The sequence below is a fragment of the Calonectris borealis genome, chromosome 7 (assembly GCF_964195595.1).
Source record: "Calonectris borealis chromosome 7, bCalBor7.hap1.2, whole genome shotgun sequence".
NCBI classification, from domain to species: Eukaryota; Metazoa; Chordata; class Aves; order Procellariiformes; family Procellariidae; genus Calonectris; species Calonectris borealis.
The window spans coordinates 38,091,045-38,118,749 of NC_134318.1; the positions used below are offsets into that span (position 1 = coordinate 38,091,045).

Sequence of the window (27,705 nt, forward strand, 5' to 3'; positions counted from 1 at the left end):
GCATTCAGCAGTTATGGCCCAGGGCAAAACAGAACACTGAAGTCAAGTGGATTGGCTTCTCCGGTTTCAGTCAGGATTTTACATCTTTGCTTGACACAAAGATTAAAGCAACTGAGATGCAAGTAATGTATCACAAAGCCTAGGCCTAAAATTCTGAAGTGTACTTATCACAAAAAGGAAGAACTTCTCAAAAACATGTAAGAGGTAAAAAGAATGAAACTCAAGAATGGTATAACTCTAAAAGAATAAAACAATCTTACCCAGTTAGTAGCATTATTTTCTTTTAACTTCTCCTTGAAGTATTCAGTTACCTTCTTTTCCCAATCAGAGTTTGGAACATTTTGGGCTACAAACAAAACACATTTACGTGCATATTAGCATCACATAACAGACTTCTATTCAGCATTCTCCTAACGTAGTAAACAATTTAAACATTTACTTCTATTCTGGGCAAATGACTGCATTTTAGACTACTTTATGCCTCTTGTAATTGCACTGACTACCCATCTTATACCCTTTCAGGCAAACTAAGATGAACACAGCCACCCTTGGAAGTGAGGAAAAGCCCTGAAACCCAGCTAGAGAGTGGAGGAGGTGAAGTACCACTTTCTGCTTTATGTTCACTGCAGAAATTTGTATTTCAGCATGCCTCTAGTTAAGATCAAGCCTGGCACTAAAACGGCTTCAGCTGATGGCACTGGTAACATTATCACTGATCGGTAATCCATGTAGCCCGCACATATTGCTCCTAAAACCCAAAATATGCTTTGGTTTCCTTTTTTTTCCCCTAACCGGCCTGCCAAGCGGCGGCAGACCTTGCTGCCCAGGCGTGAGGCACCAGGACAGGACCCCCAGCCGCCAGGGACGGCCGCGCACCCCCTCGGAGGCCTCGGGAACGAGGCTCCCGCCCGCTCCCGGCGGGGAAGGAGGAAGCGGCCACCCGCCCGCGCTGCTGTTCCCAGTTCACCCGGGCGCTTCTCTGTCCCCACTTCCCCCGGCCTCGCCCGCCCCGGCCGGGCCCGCCGCTCTCCCGCCGCCCCGTCTCCCCGTGAGGGAAAGCCCCGTCCGGCCGCCGCGCGGTTACGGGCGCCCTCACGGCGGCCGGGTAGCTGCTGAGAGGATCCCGGCCCCGCCCGGCCCGCGCTCACCGAAGATGCCCTGCACGATGCTGAAGGGGTTGTTGAGCCAGTCGGCCACGCACGGCATGGCGGGGGCGAGCCTCGCCGCGGGGGACGAGGGCAGGCAGGGGGCTGCCGGCGCCCTGCAGCCGCCAACTCCCGCTCGCAAGCCCAGCACGGGGGCTCCCCGCTTCCGCCCTCCTCCTCCTCCTCTTCCTGCGGCAATGGCGGCACTGCCAGGGCCGGGCCCGCCTTCTCCACCCCACCCGTACGCGGAGAGGCCGTCAGGGCGCGTCGTCGCCGCCGCCATCTTTGAAGCGGGCAAAGCGGTGAGGGCGGAAAGGGCCAGGCCGCCGCGGGGGAAGGGACGTGGCCGGGGTGCAGCCATGGCGGCGGCGAAGCCTGGGGCTACCGGTGGCGGCACCAACTTGCTCTTCTCTTCCTCCGCTACCGAGTTCAACTTCACCGTGCCCTTCATCCCGGTTAGCCAGGCTCCGGCTGTACCGCTGGGCCCCGCTCTCCTGGCAGCCGGTAGGGAGGGCGGCTGGGGGGTGCTGAGGGGTTGCTGTAAGGAAAGCGGGAGGGCGCGGAGGGGTTGCGCGGGAGCCCGGCGGGGCAGAGCCGGGGGAGCCGGGGCCTGCCAAGGGGTGCTGCGGGCCTGCTCAGCGTCTGGGCCCGCTGCCTGTCGGTTAGACCCTAATCTTCTCTCCGTGGGGCTCTCTGATCTGGTTGTCGCTGCCAGCTGTCGGGCGTTAATGCTTCAGGAAAGACAAGCGGCTTGAGAGCTATACGTTCCGCTTTCTTGCGTGCGCTTAATGCTTGGTGTTCTGTGTCTAGGGAGAGGGGATGATTATGTTTTCAGTTCATTGATTAGCATATTTGTTTCGGCAATTGGAAGTGGTCAGTACTTCCGTTCGGGGGTGTGCTTCGTGTTTTCGCTTCTTTTAAGCTCCTCTTCCATGTTATCTTCTATTTTCCCTGTGTGAAAATAGCATGTTAAGCAGGCACCTTAAATTTCCTTGTTAATTTAACAGTGATTTTAATATCCTTTCCTTCTAAAGCCTTAATGTTGTTCCAAAGGCATGCATGTGCAACTTAAAATCTGATGCTCAAACAGTTTCAGATAAAGGAATGGATTTTTCTGGAAATGCGTTCAGTCTGAGATTAAAGCCCTAAACAGTAGAAATGCATCTAGAAATCAGATATTTTAAATTTTACTGCATTGGTATATGTTGAGTCCAGAATACAAGACTTGATTTCAATGCTGTTATATCTTAGCTAAAATAAGTATTAATATAGCTGGAAATCAGTGGAGTACATCTCTCTAGATTTAATACAATGTTTGCTAAGAATGGCTTTGAAACATTTTTTTAGATCAACTACATTTTTTTGGGTGGGAGGGATTAGAATATTATTCCTACTTACCTGAGGTATCTAGGTAGCTGATATACTTACTACTTCCATTGTGCAATCCTTACAGTTTTTATTTCTTGCAAATATACATTCGTTTTCATTTAAAAAAAAAAAAGTAATTTTTAAGTGCTAGTCTGGCCAGTAGTTTTGCACAGTGACTGTCATGTGGCAATTTCCTGAAGACTTTGAAGCTAGCCAGGGAGAAAATCTGATGGGATGTCATTAATGTGATGAATCGTATACTCTCCACGTCACTTAAAGTTTGATCAGATGCAGATTCATAGTTTTGCAACTGGAGTGAATTACAGTGCCAGAGGTTGTGCCACATTCCACGGCTGTCCAAGTGAGACCCCCGCGGGTTAAATGTTCTATTTCTGTGGTCCATTGCGCTCACCATTTGTCCAGCCAGGTGTCATAGGGATCTGGCTGTGTAGAGCGTTTGCATCTTGAATCATAGTTTGAAGCAGAAAAGAAGAAGGTCTTGAGTTTGAGTTTTAAATTGTGTAAAATGTCATAGGAATTGATCTCAGGAATTGTTTGATATCTGACAGCCAACATTAGGAAGCTCTGTGCAGTCATAAATTTGTTGTATCTCCAAGAGTGAGTAATAAGTGTTTTGTGCTTTGCAGTTTGACGATAGAAGATACATTTTCTGGCTCAGGTGTGGGTGAAGTAACCAATATACTTACTGCAGATAGAGAGGAGTGTTCCCAATGAGGAAGTGGACTAATGTCACTTGTGGTTGTCAGATGACAATCTGTGAATGACAGTGTACCATGTTATATATGGAAGCATATACAGGAGGTTGTCACACAGTCACCGTTGAAGAAGGACTGTTTGGTATATGGGAAGAATACTGCCCTTGTGTGTCAAAGCTGGACAGTCATAGGAAATTTTTAAATTTCTATGAAGTGCTTCTTTTTCTGTCAGTCTGGCCTTACGTTCCAAGGTATTTTTTGCAAAATTAGAAAAAGGCAAAGTAGAAAGTAAGGTATTGTGTTGGAAAACTGTGTGTGTGTGTATGTATAATTTTTGTTTTGGCAGAACTTTTGTCAACCTCATTTTGCAAGGAAAGATACAGTTAGACTAAATCTCTGAAACCTAGTTGAAATTGGAGAATAGTAGGTGTTTTGTGAACAGGCATTTGGTAAAGGCCTTGAAGACTCTTCAGCGCACTGCTACCTGTTTATCGTGATCTGACATGGTGAGGTGAATTGCCTGCTCTGCTACCGGTTACTTTGGAAAGCAGAGAATTGACAGTGTGGTATGCAGTATGCTTCTCTCTATTCCACAATGTTTATGAAATATGAAAGGAAGAAGAATTTTATTGTTTAGAAGTTGAGACCTTTTATTTGGTATAAATGGCGGTTCTGCTTGTAGTTGGGAAGTAATCCATAGGCCTGATTTCATAGTGGTCATTGCTTATAAATGGTTTTGGTGTTCTTCACATGATGGTTCACATACATAGGTTTTGGGTTTTGTTCATCAAAGTGGAATAAAATGCTATAGGTGAAAGTAAGAGAAATTGATAAATGCAGGTGATGCATAAATAAAAGATGGTTAAAATAGTCCTTTTTAGTCATGGCAGCTGCTTCTTTTATGATTAATTAATTAGAACAACAGCTTCCTAGGGAGACTTCTCTGTGGATTCCCCTGTGCTCCCTTAATACTCTGTATTATAGTTATGTTGGCGGTGGATAAAGACGTTTGTTATTGGCTGTTTGTAGCTGCAGAGATGCTTGGTCTCCCCTCTCTTTGACTGGGGACTGAGTAGCAGAGAAGCGATGATAGCTCTGTGGTTTCTTCCCCACAGCCTGGGGATTATTTGATTGCCAGAGCAGATGACAACACTCTTATGACTTCTGCAGATTGCATTGGCTGTTTGCAAGATGCTCTTCCCTCAGCAGGCAGTGATGCTCAGACCATCCCACGTTTAACTGAGTTTACTGCAAGACCTATGATAATGTCAAACCACTTTTCTCCCCACTTGTTACTAGATCACTGCAAAGCAGAAAACTGTGACTGACCAGGACCTAGTTTATGTATTTTCTCAATGCGAAAGGGCAGTCATGGCCTTACACCTTTTTAAGCCCACTTCTGCAGTTATGGAGATGAGAACTTATTTTTCTGCACCAGAGATTTAGCTCTTGTGCCAGTCTAGAGTAGGATTTTTAGAGAGAACTGGAGTAAGTCTTGCTTATCAAGTGACTTGGAGTGATGAGTTGTGGCCACCTTGCAAGTCAAATGGGAAACCTTGCGAGGGCACTGCTGAAGGAGCGGGTGAGAATGGATTGCTTAACCAATAGGTTTGGTCTCTTTGGGAATGTCCTTAAGCTCTGCTTTTGAATTTGATCTTGGAATTCTAAAAACTAGAGCATAAATTCCTATGCTTGGTAACTTTTTTCATGGTGAAAGGAAATGAACCAAGGCTGCTCTTGCATTTGGTAGGCATAAGGGAAATTGGAAGGGATTTTAGGGCCCTGGAAGCAGGGATCTTTGCCACGTTGGCTTGGGAGGGCCCTGACTTCAGTCATACTTTGGTCTTTTATTTTAGATTTTTAATCTTTGTCTCTTTATCTGTGTACACTGAGTGACTTTTATGGTCCATTTTAAATGTTCTTGAAGACTTGGTATCTTTTGTTTTATGATGTGTTTAATCATCAAGGATGTGTGAGCTTTGTAATGCTTTTAGGTTTATGGAAGAGTTTTGGAAACAGCTGATAATGTTACAGAACATTTTGACTACGTGCACTAACTGGTTTGAACCTCTCACAATATCTCTGGTGATCTTTTTGTTTTTGCAGATGATTCTGCAGATGTTGGTGAAGAGGACAGCTTCTTGGGTCAGACTTCTGCCAGCCCCAATCCACCACAGACTTTCAACTATTTCTCTCAAGTCCCTAGTAGCAGTGATCCATTTGGAAGTATTGGGCAGCCACCCTTAACAACTGCTGCACCACCTGTTGGAGCACCAGCCTTCTCCAGGCCTCCAACTTCACTTCCACTTGTGTCTGGGCCACAGGATGGGCAAAATGCCTTTTCACCGCATATTCCCAAGTCACAGTCCTCTTACAGTGCACCACCTACTTCACAGGTGGGAGTCACGGCTTATCAGACTCCTCAGCAGAGCTGTCCCCCGCCTGCAAATGCATCTACTCTTCCCCAAGGAACATCTCAGCAGGGGTATAACCCTTACCGGCACACCACCCTGAGCAGCAGAGCTAACCCCTACCTTACTCCGCCACAGCTGCAACAGAGTCACGCACCTGCTCACCCACCATCCTCTGTACCACCTGTCCAGATGTATCAGACACCTCCAGGGTCATTGACACAGGTATTTAAATCATTCCTGATGTCCTGGTACCGGAACAAAACAATTTGAGTCGCTTTCCTCTTCGAATTGCGTATTTTATCTTCTGAAGATTTTTCTTTTCCCCCCAAAACCCCCCGAGAAAGTCTTGAACCATTTCTGATAGCAAAATCTTTTCACTAGAACTAGCCTGGAACTGTTGCTTTAGGAAAACTTCCTGATCTTTGAAGTGAGCGTACCCTGAGGCTGTATCTACGTGAGCCTCTGGCGTTGGAAACAAAGCCAGGTTGTGAAGTTCTGTTGCTCTTTTCTGTCTGTTACTGAGTTTGCTGCCATTTCAGCTGTGCTGCTGCATTGTTTGTCTCTCTGCTGTAAATGAGGTCATTCAGCCATTTGCAAGCGATGGGCTAAAAAATCTCTTTTCAAGCTGGTTTTGCTTGAGGTTGAGGATTTTGTGTGATGTAAAGCATTAATCTCCATTCTTTTTTACCTTCAAAAGGCATTATTAAAATAATGTAAATGGATTAGTAATAACCTGACAAGTTTTCCTTGAAAACAAGAAAAATTGTTTTTATTTTGCCTGAGCTATTGCTATATTGTTACTATTGTGAATAAAGAATAGAAGGATTATATAATGACAAAAAACATAGCAAAGGCAGTAGAACCGTAACAGTCTGGAGTTTTAGATTAAAGAATGTCAGAACTTCTGATTGCTTGATTTTCTATTTGTACAGTATACTAGTTTATTTTTAAAAATGTATTGACCAAAGCAGTTGTTATTGCTGACATCACTTGCTTTTAGTTGTACTAACTGGGATCTTTGTACAATTTGTATGAAATCAGCTTTATGTAGGCTATAGTCCCTTTCAAAATCAGTTATTTTTCTTGCGTCACTGAGGCTGCGTTAGAGTTTGAAATCTGCCTGTCCTGATCACTATTGCTGTTATAGCTATCACTTGTTAAAATTGACAATCTTTATACAAAAATGTAATTATGTATAAATGAATAATGAGAAGAATACATTTTTGTTTTCATGTCAAATTTCGTAGCTGTAAGAAATAAGCTCAGTCTGAGTTTTGAAAATGTAAGAGAATATTTTAAATCTTACTGGTTTTAGGTAATCAAGGTGCTAGACCGTAACAGTTTTTAACAGTATTTGTGGGAACGAAATTCACATCCTTTCTCAATTTGAAGTGTAAGTTTTCAAAAACATGATAAAGTGGACAACTTGTCTATAACATTTTAAGAATTAAAGATAATGTTCTTGGGGGAAAAAATCTTAGAAATAAAGGCTCAGAGCATTCTCTATAGCAAAGTATAGATCAGTTCTGTAAAGCTATGTGAGATTGGGATGATGAACCCGTATGTATTTTCAGTTTCCACAGTCTCAGTCACAGCTCCGAGCTCCCAGGCCTGCAGGTCCGCTGGTCCAGGCACCTCCTGTTTTGCTGCAGAACCAATATGAGCCAGTTCAGCCACACTGGTTCTACTGTAAAGAGGTGGAGGACAAGCAAATATGGATGCCGTTCAGCATTCTGGATTCTGCGAAACTAGAGGAAGTCTATAATTCCGGTAAGTTATGAAAATCTTAATCATTATCTTATTCAGAGGTGAACAGAAGGACTAGAAGGAAGATATTAATGCCACTCATGTATGAAAGAGTGATATGGCAGTAATAAGTAATATTAATACATATCTCAAAGATGTATTTTGTGCCACTTAATTTATTCACTTACCTTATCTGTTGCTTGATGCTGTCAGTATTAAGATGTACATCCCTAGTGGATATTGCATTTTCATGTAGAACTCCTAGTTCTCTGCGTCTTGCTTTGCTTCTTGTTAAACTCTGTCAGCTCTGGAATAAGTATTCATATTTGGGAGTTGTTCAAAGCTTTTTTTGTTGTGTACAGAGCATATAGAAGCGTTTAAGAGCAATGCAATAGTTGCCTGATATTATGAAGCTTCTTTTCCGTAGTATAAATATATGTCTTAATAGCTTAATAGTCATCACAGAAGTGATTGGGGCTGGGGCAAGAGAGAAGAAAGATTGTGTCTGTTAGTATTGTAACCGAGTGTGACTTTTGTGTCATAGTCCAGCCTGATCCTGAGAGTGTGGTTCTGAGCACTGATGGGGGACGCTATGATGTATACCTGTATGACAGAATGAGGAAAGCTGTTTACTGGGAAGAAGAGCCTTCTGAAGTGAGACGATGCATGTGGTTTTATAAGGGAGACAAGGATAGCCGGTTTATTCCTTACACTGAGGATTTTAGTGATAAGCTGGAGGTTAGTATTACCTTTACATAAACGTCACAAAGAACTTGATAGTTCTTTGTATTTATGACCTTAGAAATACTCCTTTGTGTTTCATTAAAATGATTTCCAGAATGCACTTTCTGGAACATAAGTAAGCAAATCCTGGAAAGGGGAGTGGCTAGAAGGCCACGTTGCTCATGCATAGATCCTGCACCGCTATAACCTAAAATCAACTTGTGTAGTGCTTCACATGACACTTTTGTATAATAAAGTTATGTAGATTATAACCTTGACATTACAGATGATGCACAAGGCCAAAAAATAGTTTGTCTGAGAAGGCATACTGATTTTGTGTAACTTGTTTACTGTTTCAGGCAGAATATAAAAGGGCTGTAACTACAAATCAATGGCATCGGCGACTTGAATTCCCAAATGGGGAGACGATTGTTATGCATAATCCCAAGGTAATAGATTTTGGCGATTGGTTCTCACAGAACTCATTAGGGGTGAATGAGCAGATGGATGGAAGCATAAATTGAGTGCAGTCTTAGTCTTGCTTGAAACGTACTTGTTGATTATTTTGGATATGTGTGTATTAAAGATGATAAGGTTTATAGAACACTGAACTCCTGCTTGCTTCAGTGTGCTGTCACATGATTAAGAGACAATGCTTTCTGAAACCTAAGAAGAACAAGGGTTTGCATAGTAAATATTTCGACTAAGCGTAACTGGCAGCGAACAGGAGGCAATTTGAATTAGTTTAGCCTCAGACAGCCTGTACCAAATGGAAGGTAATTTAAACTAACAGCTTTCACTTGGAAAAGAGCATTAATCTAACTATAAGGTAATTAGTTTGTGTATCTAGGCCATGAGGAGTCTTCCACTGCAACTGTTTTTAGGCCATGAGAAAGTATAGCAAAAAAGCTTTAGAAGTTGTTCTAAATACTCTGCTAACAGTCTCATGTGATCAAAACATGGACTTCAGCCTTATTGTAATAAACTATTCACTTTCACAGATGCAGTAATTAATAAATAAATAAAATAAGCCAAGGGCCGAGAAAGGATCCCAGTTGCTCCTACTTTAAGCACTTATTAATGCTGGTTAAGGAGTTCTGTCCAGTAAAAACCTAGAGAAGGAGCACTTAAACCACTTGGTGTCATAAATATGAGTTCAGATTATACTGAGTCAGTGTAAGTTTTATAAACAGCCATGCTATTGAATTCCCCACTTCCTAGGATTTCTGGGCTACTTTGAATGTTGCTGTCCTTCCCTGAAAAGCACTGCTCTTTTTTTTTTTTTCTTTTTTTTTTCTTTCCCTCATGATAGAGTAATTGTAAATAGGGGTAGTGTTCAGTTTCCTCACATAACCAGTAATCTGCTAAGGAAGAGTGGATACTGCGGTCTAGGAAAGACAAGCTTGAATAATGCTTGTTTGAGAAGCTAAAATTGTTAAGAATCACTGAGCAGGCCAGCTTGTTCAACTAGTGGTTACTTTTGTTTAAGTCATCTGGTTGCTATTCAAGCTAATGAGAATTATCTGCGTTGTTTCGGAATCTAGTTTTAGTGAAGCTGTCACTGCCACAAGAAATAGCCCTAGGGTTTTCTAAGGCTTTTTTTTGCATATGTGTTAATTAAAGAAAACAGTTGTCTCAGATGCAAGGTAAAGCAATCAAACAAAAAGTGTGTTAAACCATGCAATGCTTTCAGACTAACAATATGGTTTTTTGTGTTTATAATTGGACAATGTATTTTTTCCAGGTCATAGTTCAGTTCCAACCTTCTGCCACACCAGATGAATGGGGCACCACTCAAGATGGTCAGGCAAGACCAAGGATAGTAAAACGTGGAATTGATGATGACCACGATGAAATTCCTGATGGTATGTGATTACTGTACTTGAGTCTGCAGCTTGAACAGTCCGTTCAGTTCTGTGCAAAAGTTGGACAGTGACTGGAGCGGCAATGCACTGTTTGTGCCTAGAGTCTAAAGATTAAAGTTGTTCCTTAGTGTAAGCTGCTTGAAAGAGGTTGTCTGGTTTTGGTTTTTGTAATCAAAGGAGTCCTGTGGGCTGTGTTATATCCTGAATCATGTTATGTAATAGGCTTTATAAAGCAAGTATATCTTAACATGGCTTAACTCAAAACTTCACCACTGCAGTACATATTGGTACTCTGAATTTTTTATTTTCTTTTTCTACAGGAGAAATGTCCCAAATTGACCATCTAGTATTTATGGTTCATGGCATAGGTCCTGTATGCGACTTGAGATTTAGAAGCATTGTTGAATGTGGTAAGTTTTTGCTTGTTTAATGAGCAGTCGTATTCTTAATTGTTTAAATGTGGGTCTCTGTATCTTGTATTCAGATAAGCATGTCTTTTTTTAAAAAAAAAAAGTTTCCAATGTTAAGAAGTTCAATTTCTGGTAGGACTTTTTCCTGATTATTTTCCAAAAGCAGAATCTATGTTTTGTCAGAGTTACAGCTTTAACTGTTATTATTAGTCCTCAATATTAGACTTGCGGAGTGGTTTGGGTTTTGAGGTGTGTGGGGTGTGGTTTTTTGTGGTGTGGGTGTATGTGTTTGCTTTGTGTGGTTTGTGTGTGTGATGGTGTTTGTGTGGGGTGGTTTTTTGTTCGCTTTTTTTAAATACACTCCAGCACAACTGAGTAAATTAAGAAGGCAGTGTCTGGTCATGGAGTAATAATGCATTCATTGTGAGATAAATAGAAGCTTGCTGGAAAATCCACTTTTAAAAAAAATACATTTTCTTGTAGTTAGAGGAGTAATACTTGCAAAGATTTTTCCACTTCGCAGTTTTCTTCATTTGTATTTTGACTATGTCTGAAATTGGAAAGGGGTGGGGGAAAAGAGTATTTGTAATTGTGTGTTACTCGAGTACTGCTAAGATCAGATTTTCATTACTCTTCTTCTCTACAGTTGATGATTTTAGGACTGTTTCTCTGAAGTTGTTGCAGACTCACTTTAAGAAATCTTTAGAGGAACATAAAATGAGCAGGGTGGAATTCCTCCCAGTTCACTGGCACAGTTCTCTGCATGGAGATGCAACAGGTGTAGACAGGTGAGTGTATTGTTTAATGTTGTGAACTTCATACAAGCTGCATCTTAACAGCTTTCGTAAAGTGGATAAAAAGAGAAGTTAATATGTTCTTCAGGCTAGATGAATAAATGTATGATTGGGTTACAAAAGGGAATCCTAATTTTTTTTAATTAACATTTTGATGAGGAGTATAGGGAAAGCTGGAAAGGCATGTGGAATATTTTCTCTCATTTATTTTCATGACACTGAGTGACAGGATACATACACACACACACTTTTTCAGTACTGCATTTTCATGAAAGTGGCTAATGCGTTGATACATGATGATGAGTGAGTGTGTAAAGATGGTGATCGTAAGTGTGAGGTGGTGAGCATGGAGATGTATTGTCCAGCAACAGGTATGTACAATTTAGAGTGGAGAGTTTTCTCTCCTGTACCTTCCTGCAGTCTCATTGAGTCTGACCCTAGGAGATGTCAGTGTCCTCTTTCTCAGGAAGGCATTGACCCCTCTGTCCAGTCCTAGAGTAGTACCCGAATTATGATTAGGCAGTTGAGCTAAGATTTTTCTTTTTTTTTTTTGGAAACAAAGTATCTATATTTGGGTAGGAGTGTTACAGCATTTTAAAATCTATTTTAAAATCACTTCTTGGTGCCTATCCCTTTGCTGTCGCTTGACATTTCAAGCTGTTTCCTCTTGCTCAGAGATGGGGAAGTAGAAATTGCGAGGGTAGCAACCTGTACCACTTAGAGCGCGCACTGGTGTTCTCCAGACTGTTCTAGCTCAGTCAAGTCATACTGCTTTCCTAGAGTCTTAGTCTCTTATTCTCATTTGAACACTGCATTATCTTGAGGAATGAAGATCCTCATTCTGTTAATCAAACCAGGCAATGCTAACTAACTAAGGCAGTCTCAGTTCTCTAGCAATTCCATTGCAGCCGTCTTAACTCCAGGCAGGCAGATGGTGATGCCAAGCCTTTTCTCCAAAGAGAGAGTATTATGTTGCCTGTTACTTCAATTTCACCTTCAATTTTTATATGCGAGTTCTTTTTCTCTTCCACTTCTACCAATCTGCTCACAAAACTTCCCTGTTACTATATGAGAGCAGTGTTGGAACAGAGAAGAGATTATTTCAGGCATCTCTTCAGCCTGGAGAGAAAAAAGGGAGCTGTGTCTTTCTCAAATATGTGTAATCAGCAGATAGCACTAATGTATGAATATGCAACAAGGCCAGAAGGCTGTATGTTTTTTTTAATGTCTGTAGAGATCACATCTGTAGTATTTACACTGCAGTTCTACTATCTGTCATTTCAAAAGTTAACAAAATTCTTAGCTGCATTTCCTCAACGGCATTCATGCTTCTAATGATTTTGTGTTACTAGGAACATAAAAAAAATCACTTTGCCGAGCATTGGACGCCTGCGCCACTTCACCAATGAAACGCTCCTTGACATACTGTTTTACAACAGCCCCACCTACTGTCAGACGATTGTGGATAAAGTGGGGATGGAAATGAATCGTTTGTATGCACTTTTCATGAGTCGCAACCCAGACTTCAAAGGAGGAGTCTCTGTGGCTGGGCACAGCTTAGGTAATTATCTAAGGAACTGATTTGGGATAAAACCAGCATTCCTACACTAAGGGAAATGAAACCTTCATGAAGTATAAGGCTAAAAATAGCTGATAGGGCATGGCTGTCTTTCAGAATACTGCTGACTGTAAGTCAAACACCTCTTAATAGCTAAGTTTATAAGGCTTTGAGAGAAGGTTAGTACTTCGTGGATGCGTGTATTTCCCCCTTCCCCCCCCTTAGTTTCCTTCATGAAGATTTAGTGTCTAATTTACATTTAAAATTTGACAGGTTATCTGGTGTCTTGTTAGGTGGGTAACTTCTGTGTCTCAGAACCCCCACTTAGTAAAAGTAAGATAATTTTTTGGAACATAGAATAAGTGTTATGCAAACATACGACATACTGGTTTGGGCTGGTACTTTTCCTCCAGTTTGGCAAGCAGTCTAGGATGGTTAAGGAAAGATAGTTTAATCGTGGCAACTACATAAAGCTATTTCACATGAGTGGGGGAAAAAAAGTTTCCTTTTTGCTGAGAATGATCATGTTCAAGTTAATACGTGGGTATTTTAGTTTTAATTCAACCATCTTTTTTTATCAATCTATACATTGCTATTACTATTGCATATAAATGTTGCTTAGGATTTAGGGACAGGAAAATCTGACATTTTTCCGAAGGCAACTTTAATTCCTCTTTCCAGGTTCCTTAATTCTGTTTGACATATTGTCTAACCAGAAGGACTTGGCTTCATCAGTAAATACTGGACCTTTCTCTGGTGTTAATGGGACTGTAAAGGACATGGCTGTTCATGATAAACAGGTAATTTGCATGCTAATCTTTCCAGACAAATAGATCTGGTATTTTCAGCAACTTTTTCTTAAGTTTTCAGAATTTATTAGCTGAAACACAGTTGTGGGTTCTGATAGTACATTTTAACATGTTAATGGAAATGTGCAGTTTTGTAAATATTACTATTTCTCAGGACAAGCTATTTGCATCTCTCTCAAATTCCAAGTAGGCCAGTAATGGGATTTGATCATGAACATCACCTTTGACCTTTGTGGACACGTAACTTGGTCTTAACAGTATCTGAATGGTGGGAGAGATGCTTAAGAGGGAAAGAATCTATCTGTGTTCAGGCTAGAAACGGTGACCAATTCTTTGATCATTAAAAGGAAGTATTTTTGAGTGTCGGAAGGCTCAAGAAACCTTTTGCCTCTTTTAGTAATTTTTGAATATATATTTTGCTGATCCATTATTAGTGGAAAATCTGTATCGTGCTTTACTAAAAATGGGCATAAATTTACAAAGCTTACATAATAATGTTTTAAAGAGAAAGTAATTAAGCTTGTATTTACTTGGTGCGTATTGGCTTTTCACTGTTAGATGGTGATTCTGTGTCTGTGCTGTTTTTTTAAGATGACTGAAGATACCAGTTCCTTGGGCTCCTCAATTACTACTTCTGGTGATGACCTTTGTGAGCCTGAAGTAGATGATGATGTTCCTACTTTGCAGAAGACTCTGGAAATGCTTAGTCTGTCGGAGTATGCGAGCACATTTGAAAAGGAGCGAATTGACATGGAGTCTCTGGTACAATAATGTTCACTTGACTTATGGGGATTGCCAGGGTGCGGAGGTTTATGTTTGGGTTTTATGTGGTTTGGGTTGTTTGGTTTTTTTATGAGTTTGGTGTACCATGAGGCATGAAAGCATTGCAAAGGGGTAAGATAATTAATGTCTGACATGAAGACTAAGTAACTTTTTTTGTTCCTTGTGTTCTTTTTCCCAATTATTATAGGGCACTTTGTATCACGTCTTTTTAATTTTTTTGCAATTTCTGAAGCTTTATGAAATGTCTTATCTAATTCGTAAGTCATTGTGAATAAGAAATGATATATGTTACTAGAAAAGTTATAAAGTATGCTTTGATGTGTGTGGGGTTTTTTAGCTGATGTGTACAGTCGATGACCTGAAGGAAATGGGGATACCTCTTGGACCAAGAAAGAAAATAGCTAATTTTGTAAAAGACAGAGCAGCCAAGCAGGTAAGTACATTTTTCAGGAATGTTAAATAAGAAGCTGTTAAGCAAATGTAACTGACTTCCTTGCTGTGGAGTAACTTCTATTCTTTAACACGCTTGTTAACATCATGGATATATTAAAGGAATTTTGGGAACTGTGAAATAAACTGTTTTTTCCTGGTTTTGAAACTTGTCTCAAAAGGAACAAAAGAAGGCAATAGCAGAAAAGAAAGCAGTGCTGGCTGCCACACTCCAAACTCAAGAAGATGCCCAGAAAGCAAAAGACACAGTTAGTTCTGTCTCCCCTTCAGAATCTGGTCAGCTGCAGTCAAAGAGGAAACTTCCAGTTGGTGCATCTGTTTCTTCTGTGAACATTGACTATGAGTATTTTGAAGTGGGAACTGGCCAGGTGAGACTACATGGATTTAAATGATTCATTTGGAACAATGCTGTCCTTTTGCTTTGTTTTGGTTTTTTTTATGTTGATGACTTTGTGCTACTTCCCTTGATTGTTGTACAAAAGTTATGTTTATGTAGAAATTTACCCTTTGGTGGGAGGGAGGGCTGGGAGAGTGGGTTAGATTACTGAAAAGCAAAACTTATTGTAACAAGGAGGCCACTACAATTCATTTTTTCTTTCAGCAGTGAGCGAGCTGTAAACACGGTTCTGTTCCAGAAGCAGGACTGGGTGAATGACGTAATATTGAATGGTTCTGTGGCTTTACATTTAACATAGTGGCCTAAATTGATCCATTTATGCTGTTATATTTAAGTTTTACCTCAAACTTAACTTAAAAACCAAACCTCAAAGACTTCCTGTTTTAAATATATTTTTTTTTCATATTTTTGAATTTTTTTTAAGAAAAACATTTTAATATTATAGTATTAAAATGTATTAGTACTATAGTATTAGTGTGGAAGAGGGCAATGCAGCTGAAGCTTCCTGTAAGTACTGTGAGCATGTTGTTGATTTAATACACAGCTTGTTTTTCCTTCCTAGCTAAGCATTATGTTAACTAGGTGGCAGTTCTGAGAGATTATGTATCTGATTTCTGTCTGCTAGGTTTCTGTGGTTTACAGTGCATTGGACTTTGAACCAGATATTTTCTTTGCTCTTGGTTCTCCTATTGGTGTGTTCCTTACTGTGAGAGGTGTGGAGAAGATTGATGAAAACTACAGGCTTCCTACCTGCAAGGGATTCTTCAATATCTATCATCCAGTGAGTAAGCAGTACTTTTGAGATTTGATTTTAGTTGATGCAGATGACAACAATGCAGAATACTAAGTTTTAACCTCTGAGCATTACACCTCCTGTTCCCCTATGTACATTTCCCAAAACACCCTTTTAAAAAAAATGACACAACTGAAATTTATATTCCAAATATTTGTGGTCTTTTACTGCAAAAGTGAAGTAGAGCTATCTATAGGTTCCATACCTAGCATTCTAGGTGTGGGTTGACTTGATAATATTTGTCCTGTTCATTTTTAGAGCTTAAAGAACTTTCTTTGTATTTGAGCCGTTTACAGGACTTCTCTAACTTTCCAGTTTAGATTTTGGGAAATTTAGAAATTCTTAGAGGTTTTGCAGTGCATGCAGTACATCTGTCCTCTTCTGTTCCATCTCGTTTACAATTAAACAGTGACATGTTGGTAGAGATCATCAGAATGCAAGAAAATTTTGCTGCTCTTTCACTGTTTTGTTTCCTCTCTTAGAATCTGTCTGTAGGAGAACGAGACCTGCTTAATCTTACAATTAAACTAAATAGTCATAAACTGAGTTTCTGTAAACTGAACAGAATTAAAAAATGGTTCTCTATTAATCATAAATAGTTTTTTTTTTCCTTCACTGAAATGTAATAATTGGAATAATTTCTGAGATAACTAAATGTCAATGTGTTGTTTCTTAACAGCTTGATCCGGTAGCTTACAGGTTAGAACCAATGATCATTGAAGACATGGATTTAAAACCAGTTCTTATTCCACACCATAAAGGCAGAAAAAGACTTCATCTGGGTAAAAAGAAAACTTACTTCATATATGGATCTCATTCCTAATTTACTCATTTGATGCATTAGAACATGGTAAAATTTCAAGAGAGTAAACAGTGTTGCTGGATATCTAAGTCCATGTTTTTCCTAAACATCAGAGGGGATTCCTCCCAGCCCCGTAAGTTGGGCATTCACAATTGCATTCAGATGTAATAATTGTAATTCCTCCAGATTTGAGCTTCTAATTAACAAAGTTCCATTTTAAAATTGCTTGTTCACCTTAATTTCTAAGATGATGTGAAACAGAAACTAAATTTACTGGTTTCTTTTACCTTGTCCCTAATGACCACCATGAAGTGTTTAACCAGTGTCTGTTCAGTATTGGAAACGTTGAGGAAAAAGGTGGTTCCCTAGCCAGTGGTGGGCAGGGACTGGATTTTGTTGCTTATGAGTACACATCAGATCAAGGTGCTATACTTAAATTTTGCATACCTAATAAAGAAAGTCTGTTTTGCTGTACAGTTGGCAATATTACTGTTGTACAAGTTCACAGAGCCCTCCTGAAAGCCTGTCTTCAGGCACTTGGACGGAGATACTCTGCAGCATTCATACTTTAGAATGGTACATTAGAAATGAGTCTGCTTTCCTAGACTACACAAGGTACCTGTTAAGGAATGTTTTAGGTTACAGCTCTCAAGAAGTGTGTATAGTAAAGGAGAAAAATATGGTCTGTTGCTCTTTACTGGTTTTTCTTTGATGTAGTTGAATGTTCCATGGTATAGTCGTGAGCCCTGATCTAGCAGACTCATGTGGTTCTAACCAGTTATTGTGAAGAGCTCTCCTTCATTCCGTTTCCCACCAGTACTGGATGGCAGCTTGGTTACTGGTGCCACAGTTACTGAGCTGTAGCAGAATTACAGGCTAGAGTTGTCTGGAAGTGCTTCTCCAAATTCACTGCTGCTGCGAGAGACATTGGCAGCTCTTCTGGTCTCTTCTGCTGTGCTGGAGTTTGAAACAAGCCTCTATAATCTCCCTTTAGTGTAGGATGTTAGGAGTGATTATGGGTGGTGGTGGTGTTGAGGGATTGGCTGGTGTAGCTATTTTTGTGGACCCTTCTGGACTGTTTCCTGTGCTAGTAGGTGTTAATTCATTGGCCCATACAGTGAGAAATTAGTTGTGTATTAATTACATTTCACCTAATTTTAAATGAAGTAGAGAAGCATGACATAGCAGGCCTGTTTCTCCTAATAATTGGGATGTTTTTTGAACAGGATTTAATCATTCTGTTTTTGGTTTATAATTTTAAATCCTTCTACCATGGTGATTTCTTTCTTTATTTATTTATTTTTAGAGTTGAAAGACTCTCTCTCTCGTATGGGATCTGATCTGAAACAGGGTTTTATTAGCTCTTTGAAGAGTGCATGGCAGACCCTTAACGAATTTGCACGTGCTCATACATCTTCAACTCAGCTACAAGCAGAACTGGAGAAAGTAGCTAACCAAATTAAAGAGGAAGAAGAAAAGCAAGTGGTAGAAGGTATGTGAACACATTGTTGGTTTTCTTATAACTTACCGATCTCGAATTAGTAGAAACTTGTGCATCCTAGGGACTGCTTGCTATTGATTTTCCTGACCCTATCAAGGAGGTCTCTGTGCATTTTGGAGTATTAATCTTAAAGGTAAGGTCTATTGCTGCATTTTTTTGTCTTTTAGGAAAGGAGAAGTTGACTTTTATTGGAGGATATTTTAAGCTTGAGATTGTATAACAGTTCAACTTTCTGTTAGAAGGGCAGGTTTCTAAATCAGTTGTGTTTTCTTTCCTCTCAGGGCAAATTAGTCCAAATAAATATTTATTTGTGACATATATTCTCTTCAGTAGTGTTCTGCTGATTTTTTGGGATGAGCTAAGAGGCATTTAAGTATGTGCTCTAACAGAAAAAAATGCTGCTGAGGAAAATAAACTTAAGTCAGATACCAAAGGCAGACTTCCCAATTGTGAATTATCTGTTGGTGTTTAGTAATTCTGGCTTTGTCTATATTTACAAAGACAAAACATTCCTCCTAGTTTAGACGGAGGATAGTGATTGACTCTATGCAAGGGGGATGTAAAAATATTATTTCAGGTTATTTGCTTGTGGAATGACTGGATCTGTCTACATATAAACAGTGGGGTTTGTTTTTAAAATTGCTCAGCTACGACGTTATGTGAGCTATTCTTCAAACAAACTCTGTTTAAACTGTTATGAAAGAAATAGGCCTATAGTTCCAGTAACTTTTCTGAATTATGCAGTGGTGTGCTAGTCAGTTGAGGCTGTTACTGTCTTATTGCAAGCACTTGGAAATTATAGCAGGGAAAATGGGTGATGTCTTGATTTCAAGCAGGCTGTGCTTGAAAATGGTTTAAATCTTAAACTCTTTAATTTTAGCTGAAAAGATCACTGAAAGTCCAGACCCTCCAAAAGATGAAGACTTTTTAGGGAAGGTTGGAATGCTAAATGGAGGACGTCGTATTGATTATGTTCTACAAGAAAAACCAATAGAAAGCTTCAATGAATACCTTTTTGCTTTACAGAGTCATTTGTGCTATTGGTAAGAGGAAATATGTGTGATTCTATAAATACTGCTTTTCTGATATAACTGTATATCTTGAATTGTTGGTAACGACATGCCTACCATTTATCTTACTCCTATTGTCTATTATTTACCTGTGGCAATTATGATAATAGCTAGAATCATGTTTCCTGTCTTGAGCATTTTATAATGAAAACTCAGGCGATCTCTGTCAAAAATCATGCCCTAGTGTTTCACTTCAAGTACGTTTTGACAAAAATAACTGGGTTTATATACACAGATCTATTTTTCAGGCTGCCGCTGATTTGAGGGGTTAAACATTGCAAAAGGAGCAACCAATTACAAAGCTACCAAAATAGGAGTTGTTCCAGTGGTCGATGTGTATGCATATGATTTGGGAGACCTGAGTTTTCTGGGTCTTTGTAATCTTTGAAATATTTGGAAAAGACTACTGTCGAGTTGGATACGAGGTCCTCATCACTTAATTCTGAAATGGCCTCTCTTTTCGAAAGATGTTGCCTTCCCACACAGCATACTGTAAAGATAAATTTGTTATATTCTGGATGCTCAAGTGTTATATAATTGAGACGATTCGAGTATTAAGGTAAACAATATATATGACTGTCCAGGAATGTCAGTCTCAAGGTGTCGCACCTAGATGTCACTATTAGCTAATCTCATTTCAAAGTAAAATTCTGTGTTAGCACAAAGTAGACAAACCTATCGTCCTGTTTGCATACTGGTCTCTTGAACTTTGACACTGCAAACACACACCTTTAGCTACAATCATTTTCAGAACAAGGAGAGCTCCAGGAGCATTCTGACAACTGTAGTTTTTCAAATAAAACTATTCATGAAGGAATTGTATTAGATTACAATATGTAGTAAAACTTTATTACCTCTTCATGTTGGAATGAAATTGCTGGATATTGATGCTCTACTACCACAGATTAACAAATAAAAGGAAGAAAAAAGGCACAGTGGAGCTTCCTGTAAATTTGGATGGTTATGATTTACCACCTGTGTACAATGGTTGCTCATATACAGAACAATTTATAGAACAAGAAGCAGAGTTTGGTGTCATCACGGAGTCAGAGCTGCAGTATACCATTGTCTTATCTGGATTTGGATTTACTTTTTTTTTTAAGTGCTTCCATGTTTCAAATGGAGAAAGATATAATTCCATTTACAGGAATAGCAGTAACTATTGACCTGTTGTATTTGCCCTTATGAGTTGCTCTCTTTTTTCTTTTTTTTGGTATGTCATTGTATGCATTTTATTACTGTCATAAAATTAAGCACACGTGAAAATACACAAGATGTGGAATGGTAGAGCAAAGGATGTGTAAACTGTATTTGGCAACACAACAACACACCTTTATATGTAATAGGCAAGCTGGGATGTCAGTTGCTGAGTTGTGCAAAATGCTGTTGGTGAGTGACTGGTTTTGTCTTTCAGTCAGCAAAATATTAGTCTCTTGTTCTGAGTTTAGCAGGTGCTGGACAAGTGGTGCTCTACACTATTTTTGAAAGTTTTGCTTTTCAATAGCTAATAATTTTTAGAAGCAGGATTTTTTCCAGAGGTTAAGATACGGAATTGAAAGCATTACCTGAAGGATCTTATTGAAGTCAGTATCACTTACATTGTTAAGGATCTGGAGATCACTTATGTTGTTAAAACTGCTGGAGAAGGGATTATCAAGGCTGCAGTGCTGATGTGTGCCGGCTCTGCTGAGCATTGTGCTCTGGCAGGGCTCCCCGAGCAGTCGGTGACCCGGTGGTGGCAGTGGCGTTTCGCAGGTAGAGTTGAAAGGATGGGGAGCTCTTTTCCACAAGGCGGCAGCCGATCATTGCCAGGTTTTTAAAAACTTGCTACCCATAGCCTTTTTTTGTCATTCAGGTGAGGAAGATAAGCACAATAATTAATGACCCAAATATGAGAGGGTTTTTTGGTTTTGTTTTTGTTTTGTTTTTGTTTTTTGTCTTTGGAGGGGAGTGGTGGGGAAAGCCTTAAAATGGAATGATCTGTATGTTAGAGAGAACGGAGATTCTGTGTTGATTCTTTCTGCTTGCTTGTTTGCTTGTTCGTTTAATAGTGGAGACCATCAAGAAGTGCAGTTAATATCTCTATGCTAAATTGTGGAAAATATCTGTAGTCCCTTAGCTTGCATGTTTAACTCTGTCCTGGTGCTCTGGAAATGATGTTCCTCACATTTGGAGGATTGCAGTTCTGGCCGTCTAAATCTCCTTTACTGTCTCCCTATGTAATTTCTTTTAATAAGCACGGGAAGCTACCCTTACCTAACAACTCCTGCAGCTTTGGAACTTTGTTAAAATTTGCCTGTTTAACTTTGTTCTTTTTTACAGTGGTTGTTACTCTTTTATATTGGTATTGTTTATGTGTGTTTAAATAACACTGTATAGACAAGTAAGAAAATTAAGTCTGTCCGTGTTAAATTTAAATTCAGATAGCCTGAAGTTTTGATTTTGAAAAGGGGAGGGAAAACACCAATTTGGAAACATGGCACTTGAATTATATTAATCTTTGAATTATTTGAGAACTTCCTTACTCTTTAGTGGTAAGGAAGAGAGGAAGACTATGGATATTTAATACAGTCTATTTACAAGGAGGTGCCACCTGGTTAGGAGAGAGGAATTAGAATATTGCTGATAGAACTGGCAGCGCTGAGTTTTGACATTGGGCTGATAGATGCAGTGGAGCAAGTAAAGGAAGAAAGCCTTGACAAGTAGAATGTATTTTTGGTGGAATACATTCAAAGAGCCCATCGCAGACAAAAAGTGATAGATTATTTGAGGAGATTTAAGCCAAATGAGTAACATCAAAGAAGTGGATAGAGAAGGGGTTACACATTGCAGCCATAGTAAGTTAGGGAGGACAGAGTGGGGGAAAAATGCAGTAGGAAAATGTAAATGCGTAGGCTAGGGCTGATAGCAGAAATAATCCAAAACTGTTGAAGAATTGTAGCTCAAAGGAAGTTGGTAGCGGTAAGGCCCTGAAAGATAAGGGCAATAGGTTATGCAAACTTTTTAGAGAGCTGGGGTGGGATGAAGTGCGGCTTACAAGAATTAGAACATGGACCATACCAAAATAACACTTTTTTTTTTTTTTTTTTTTTTTAATTCTTCATAGGGGATCTGAAGACACTGCCTTGCTCTTTCTCAAAGAAATATACAGGACTATGAATATCAATCCTGAGCAGCCACAGCATTGATGTATAGAAACATGAATTTGTAAGTTTGTTCTAGTATAGCTTATGTACTCGTATTAAATTCAGCTGCAACTTAGATGTCTTTACTTTCCCTTTTTCCTCTGAAGTTCAGATTATGAAGCAGGCAGCCACAAAGTGTCATTTTGATTGCAAAAACAATTTCTAGGCTTAAATGCAGGGGAAGTCTTCAAGTTCTTCCCCCCTTCGTTCCCCAAAAATATCTGATGTTGGAGTTTTTCATATGGAATAATAATTGCCAGTAGAAATATGTCAAAAAATATGATCTCTCTTTATCATGTTTCTCCCCCAATTCAATTGTTCAGTGAATGTTCAAGTGTAGGAAAACTTGGTGATGTTGGATATGATGAAACTTCATTTACAGTGCAGTGGATTAAAGAACACCAACAGTGTTCCAGTGTTGTAATGTGCATATTGTAGTATTGGTTGACCAATTGTGCACATGTATGCCAGTGAAGAAGTTGCTGCTTTCCTAAGAAGGTGATAAACGTTGATAGTAATAAATTACTGAATGAGACCTCTATATATGGCAGTATTTTATTATCTTTGTATAGCTTAAGAATTTTAGTAGAACAAGAAACAATATAATGTGGAAGTTGGTTCACTTTGAAAAGAAATTAAATACACAATATCATTGAATATCTTAGATCTGAAATATACTTGCAGGTATTTTTATTTTAAGATGTGTGTGTCCTAACTGAGGATCTGTATTGTACCAGTTTGCATCACTGGATGTTGTAGAAAAGGCTATATTCTCTTTTGAGAGGCAAGAAGGAAGAAATATGCACTTTGCCTTTTTGGAATCGTACTGATTGTCGCCGCTGGCGTCCGTCGGCAGTCGCCGCTGGCAGTTTCTGATGTATTTCTCCATTTTTCAGAAGAACTGATAATGTCAAGGTACATTAATACCCTGTACGAAGAGAAATACTTGACATTTCAGAGGAATGTTCTAGATATCTTTAACTACTACCATACAGTTTTAGTAGTCTTTTATTACAGAATGATTCTGATGGTCAGTTGATAGCATCTTTTTTAAAAACGAAATGTCATAGCTGATGAAATGTATTTTTTAAAGCATGGCCAAATAATAGGAGAAAGGCACTGTTTGGCTGCACAGCTCTGACAGTGGTGTATCAGTTATCACAATGGCTTATCCAGAATCTCAAGTCATATTTGCAGAATTTTTTCCCTGCTTTTATTTCTTTATGACCGCTTAGGGTGAAATCATATGAAGCTTATTGCTACAGAAATAACTTCTAGTCTCATTGAGGGGGGATGGGATGTGATAATTTATCACCACAAACCTAAAAATGGGTTTGTTGCTTAGCTTCAGCAGACACTGGGATAATTGTATTTTTCATTGAGAACTACACAGTGGAAGGACGATTTAGCAAGATGTCATGCAACAAAGCACAGTCAAGGAAGTCTGTGTGATTGTAATACCATTAGGGATTGCTCAGAACTTCTCTCAGCATTGCTTGACTGAACAGCATTTGAGACTAGCATTCAGATCCTAGAGGCTTAAATGGGAGGGCAGTTAGGGCCCACTGGGATGTACTTAATGATAAGAGGTATCTTAGGAAGGCTGCACACTACCAGGACCAGGACCTTTTTTCCATGAGAAGAAATGTCTCTAAATACGCTGTGACTTATTATCGCATAAGTCTCGCAGTAGGGAAGAGGAAATTCTCCCCAGTGTTAGACAGTAGTCAGGTAGGGTTGGCATGTGGGTTTTGTCTTTCTCTTTTTTTCTTTTCTTTTGAGACCTTCCAATGTGAAGGGTGGCAGTGTGAAGGTAATGGGTTATCCAGCAGTGCCTGTGACAGCAATATCCATTTACCTATCTAGAAGTAGATCATCTGAAGAAGCAGCCTCTCTCTATTTGTGGGCTGCTCAAGGGAAAGAGTGAATGCCAAAGCTAGCTCTGGGCTCCCTCTTCTTACTTTTCATGTTAATTGATTTGAATGCTGAGACCTGACCACTTCCTTGCTTTGATGTGCAAAGCTACCTCTTGCTGTCCAGTTTATTTTCCTGGTGTCTGCTGTCAGCAGAGGGAAGGAGACAGGATCTACTAGCCTGCTCGCCTCTTCTCAGGAATGTTGATCTTTATGGTGCTGTTGGCCAGTGCAGATCCCTTCAACTTCTTGGAGCAGATAAAAATTTAGCAGAGGCAAGCTAAGGGAGGAGCTGGATGTTCGGTTTTATCTCTGGTCTGAATTAGCTGATTGTTTTCTTTCGGAGAGGTGGAGGGAGTTGGCCAAACGGTGTTCTTAAAAGCAGAAGAGGGACTAAGGTGGCCACTGTGCTTCATCATATGGAGGATGAATTTTGAAAGCAAAAAAGGGGAGCATTGATGCACAGTTTCTGCTGGATAGCATGTTTGTGTAGTGTTCTGTCTTGGGAGGTTTTTCTTGACATCTACTGGTAACTTACTCTTAAGTAAGTCAAGTCAGTAGCATTAACGATCTGAGCTAAAATTACATATGAGAAGAATTCGTTCCACTTAGGATTGGAGAGTAGCTACCAATATGTTTGCTTCTAATCACTGATAAAATAGTACATATGGTATTAAAACCTCTTGAGTTCTACTTTTATTTTGTATGAGTGACTTGATTTAGCTCTTCTAGATCATCTTGAAGCTGTCCTTTGTGAAACAGTAATGTAGGGTTTCATGTAAACAATGTAAAGAAGTGCTTGGGACAACTTTAACACGTAAATTGGAAATTTCATTTCCTGTATCTATTTTGGTAACTTGGTTGAAAGGAAACTGAAAACACTCAGATGTTTTTAAATGACTCTTGCAGATGAGAATTTTGTCCTTCTTTAGTAAAGCATAGCGACCACTAGCATCTTATTCTTTTTGTTAGATTCACAGGAGTATCTTTCACTGTGTTGGTTAGAAGATTTGTTTAAGTCACTATACGCTGTCTATATATTAATCTTATTTTTACAGCTCTTTTTAAAGGGCCCCGGTGAGGGAGGAGAATGCACCAGCATTAAAGCTCAGATGTACAAACTATCACATCTTTATTTCTGTCTCTATTTAGAATAGGATAATTTATTACCATAAGTTAAGAAATCTAGTAGCTAATTAAAACGTATAGTGAATGACATCCTATGAGAAATGTTGTGAGCTCTTTCTGTTTGTAACTGTAATTGCCAATTTGTGTCCACAAAAAGTATATTTCAGGAGCTTATTGTATTAAAAAATTGATTAAAAAAAAAGTGTATGGATTTTTAGATCTTTTTGAGTCCTCTTGAAATTGAATGTTGGCATATTTAATTTTATTAGTACTACTGCAGGAATAGAAAACTTGATATATTTCGTATTTCCCATACGTACATGTTCTGTTTTCTCTGCACAGCCATACCTGTTGCTTCGACAGACCTGGTGAAAAACGCTTTGAAGAACATCTAGTATTTTTATAGTTACAGATGACAGGATAAGAGTCAGACTGTTTTTCTGCCAATCCAGAACTTGCTCAGATTCTACCTTCTTGTGTCGCTTCAAGCAAACTTAAATTTTGAGATGATCAGCGCTGTCATTCAAGAGATGGATGGAATGACACAATTTTGATCTTAAACGTGTTTAATTGTACAGTTGCCAAGTATAAAGTGATCGCCGACGAAGTTGGTTTTTTTTTTTTGGCATGCAAATCATTACTTCTCTCCTTCAGCTATCCTGTCTCAGCTGGCTGTCAAACATGCTTTGCCTGTCAAGGCAGCATGTCCTTATGAAAAAGAACTTGTTGAGAAATAGCAATAGTCTGTTTTTCTTGACACATTTGTTGGTCCACCTTTTAAAAACAAAATGTGAACTGTAGTTATAACCATCTTTAGTACAGATTACACAAAGCAGTTCATATTTACTAAAAACTAGCAACCAGAATAATTTTCTTACTATTGTAAGTGTGATGAAGATTATTTTATAAAGACCTTTTTAAGCCTCTGTTAAGAGTTTTATTGTGGGGTTTTTTTTTAAGTAAAAATGAACCTTTGACTTTGAAAATGTTAGAAGTTTGTTACAGCTAGTTCAGTGTTCACATCTCCTGAAATGAAGAACAATTTAAAATAACATTTTGGTCTAGTAATTAAGGTAATTTTAGTGAAATTAGGCTGCAGTTGTGGGAACTAAAATACTTACCTTGACCTTGCGGTTTAATATCTCAAAACAGTTAATGTAAATAGAGGAATATGAAGCTTGTGGGTGCTGGATAATAATCTAGGTCCAGACCTGCAATCCAGACTCCATTTTCCTGTAATGAAGTTGAAATGAGTTGGGTAGTATGAAATCCTTTGAATTCATGTCTCTGAATACTGAGCTTCTGTAGCTTTCCTCTGGCTTCAACTCACACGCAAATTGTGGCTTTTCTTAATGTTAGTGACTTAATCTTACTGCTGACCCTTTGCCTCTATTATTGCAGTAAATGAATTTTGAAATGCAGTATGTTTTTTTTTTCTTGGTATATGTAAAATACACATTATTGTGTATATATTTTGGTTATTATAATTAAAAATACCTTACTTCCAGTGGGTCTTTACAGCAAGGTTTTGTATTTCATCACAGAAAGTAGGTTGGAAGGGACCTCTGGAGAGGTTACTTAGTCCAACTCCCCTGCTCAAAGCAGGAGTGGCATAGGGCCTTGTTCAAGGACGGAGATCCTTCACCTCTCTGGGCCCTGTTCTAATGTTTGACTACTATGATTGCAGGTTTTTTTCTAATATACAATTGGAATTTCCCAGGTGGAGCTTGTGTCTGTTGCCTCTTGTCCTTTCTCTGTGCATCTTGAAGAATAATGTCTTTGTCTTCTCTTGTACCCTCATGTTAGATAGTTGAGGACAACAATAAGATTTTCATGTTAGGCTTCTCAAGACTGAACACTTCCCTTGATACCTTCTTGCATGCCGTGTGCTGCGGCCCTGTCGTCATCTTGGGGCTTTCCATTGGACTTGCTTTAGTTTATCGAAGTCCATCTTTTTCTGGGAAGCAAGTTTGCCAAAGGAAATTTTTTATCCAAAACAAACATATTTGTATCTTTGTAAATTAACTGCTGAAGACCAAGTTTTCGAAGCTTTACAGTCTGCTTTGTTAGCTAGAATACAAATGAAATATATTTAAAAAACAAAACAAAAAAAAACCCCAAAACCCACAAAACAC

At 39.2% G+C, this 27,705-nt stretch overlaps 1 protein-coding gene across 1 annotated transcript; it reads left to right on the plus strand.

The window, feature by feature from the left end:
* Positions 1 to 1,154: 1,154 nt before the first annotated feature.
* On the plus strand, positions 1,155 to 27,071 carry SEC23IP (SEC23 interacting protein). The gene is made up of 19 exons (XM_075155186.1): positions 1,155 to 1,649; positions 5,336 to 5,865; positions 7,218 to 7,413; positions 7,934 to 8,127; positions 8,472 to 8,561; positions 9,857 to 9,977; positions 10,298 to 10,387; positions 11,034 to 11,175; positions 12,534 to 12,742; positions 13,421 to 13,539; positions 14,140 to 14,310; positions 14,669 to 14,764; positions 14,943 to 15,149; positions 15,804 to 15,959; positions 16,651 to 16,753; positions 18,080 to 18,265; positions 19,155 to 19,317; positions 22,451 to 22,551; positions 25,913 to 27,071. Exons 1-18 carry the CDS (start codon positions 1,166 to 1,168, stop codon positions 22,530 to 22,532), a joined length of 3,339 nt encoding a protein of 1,112 aa, XP_075011287.1. The 5' UTR covers positions 1,155 to 1,165; the 3' UTR covers positions 22,533 to 22,551; positions 25,913 to 27,071.
* Positions 27,072 to 27,705: the final 634 nt, after the last annotated feature.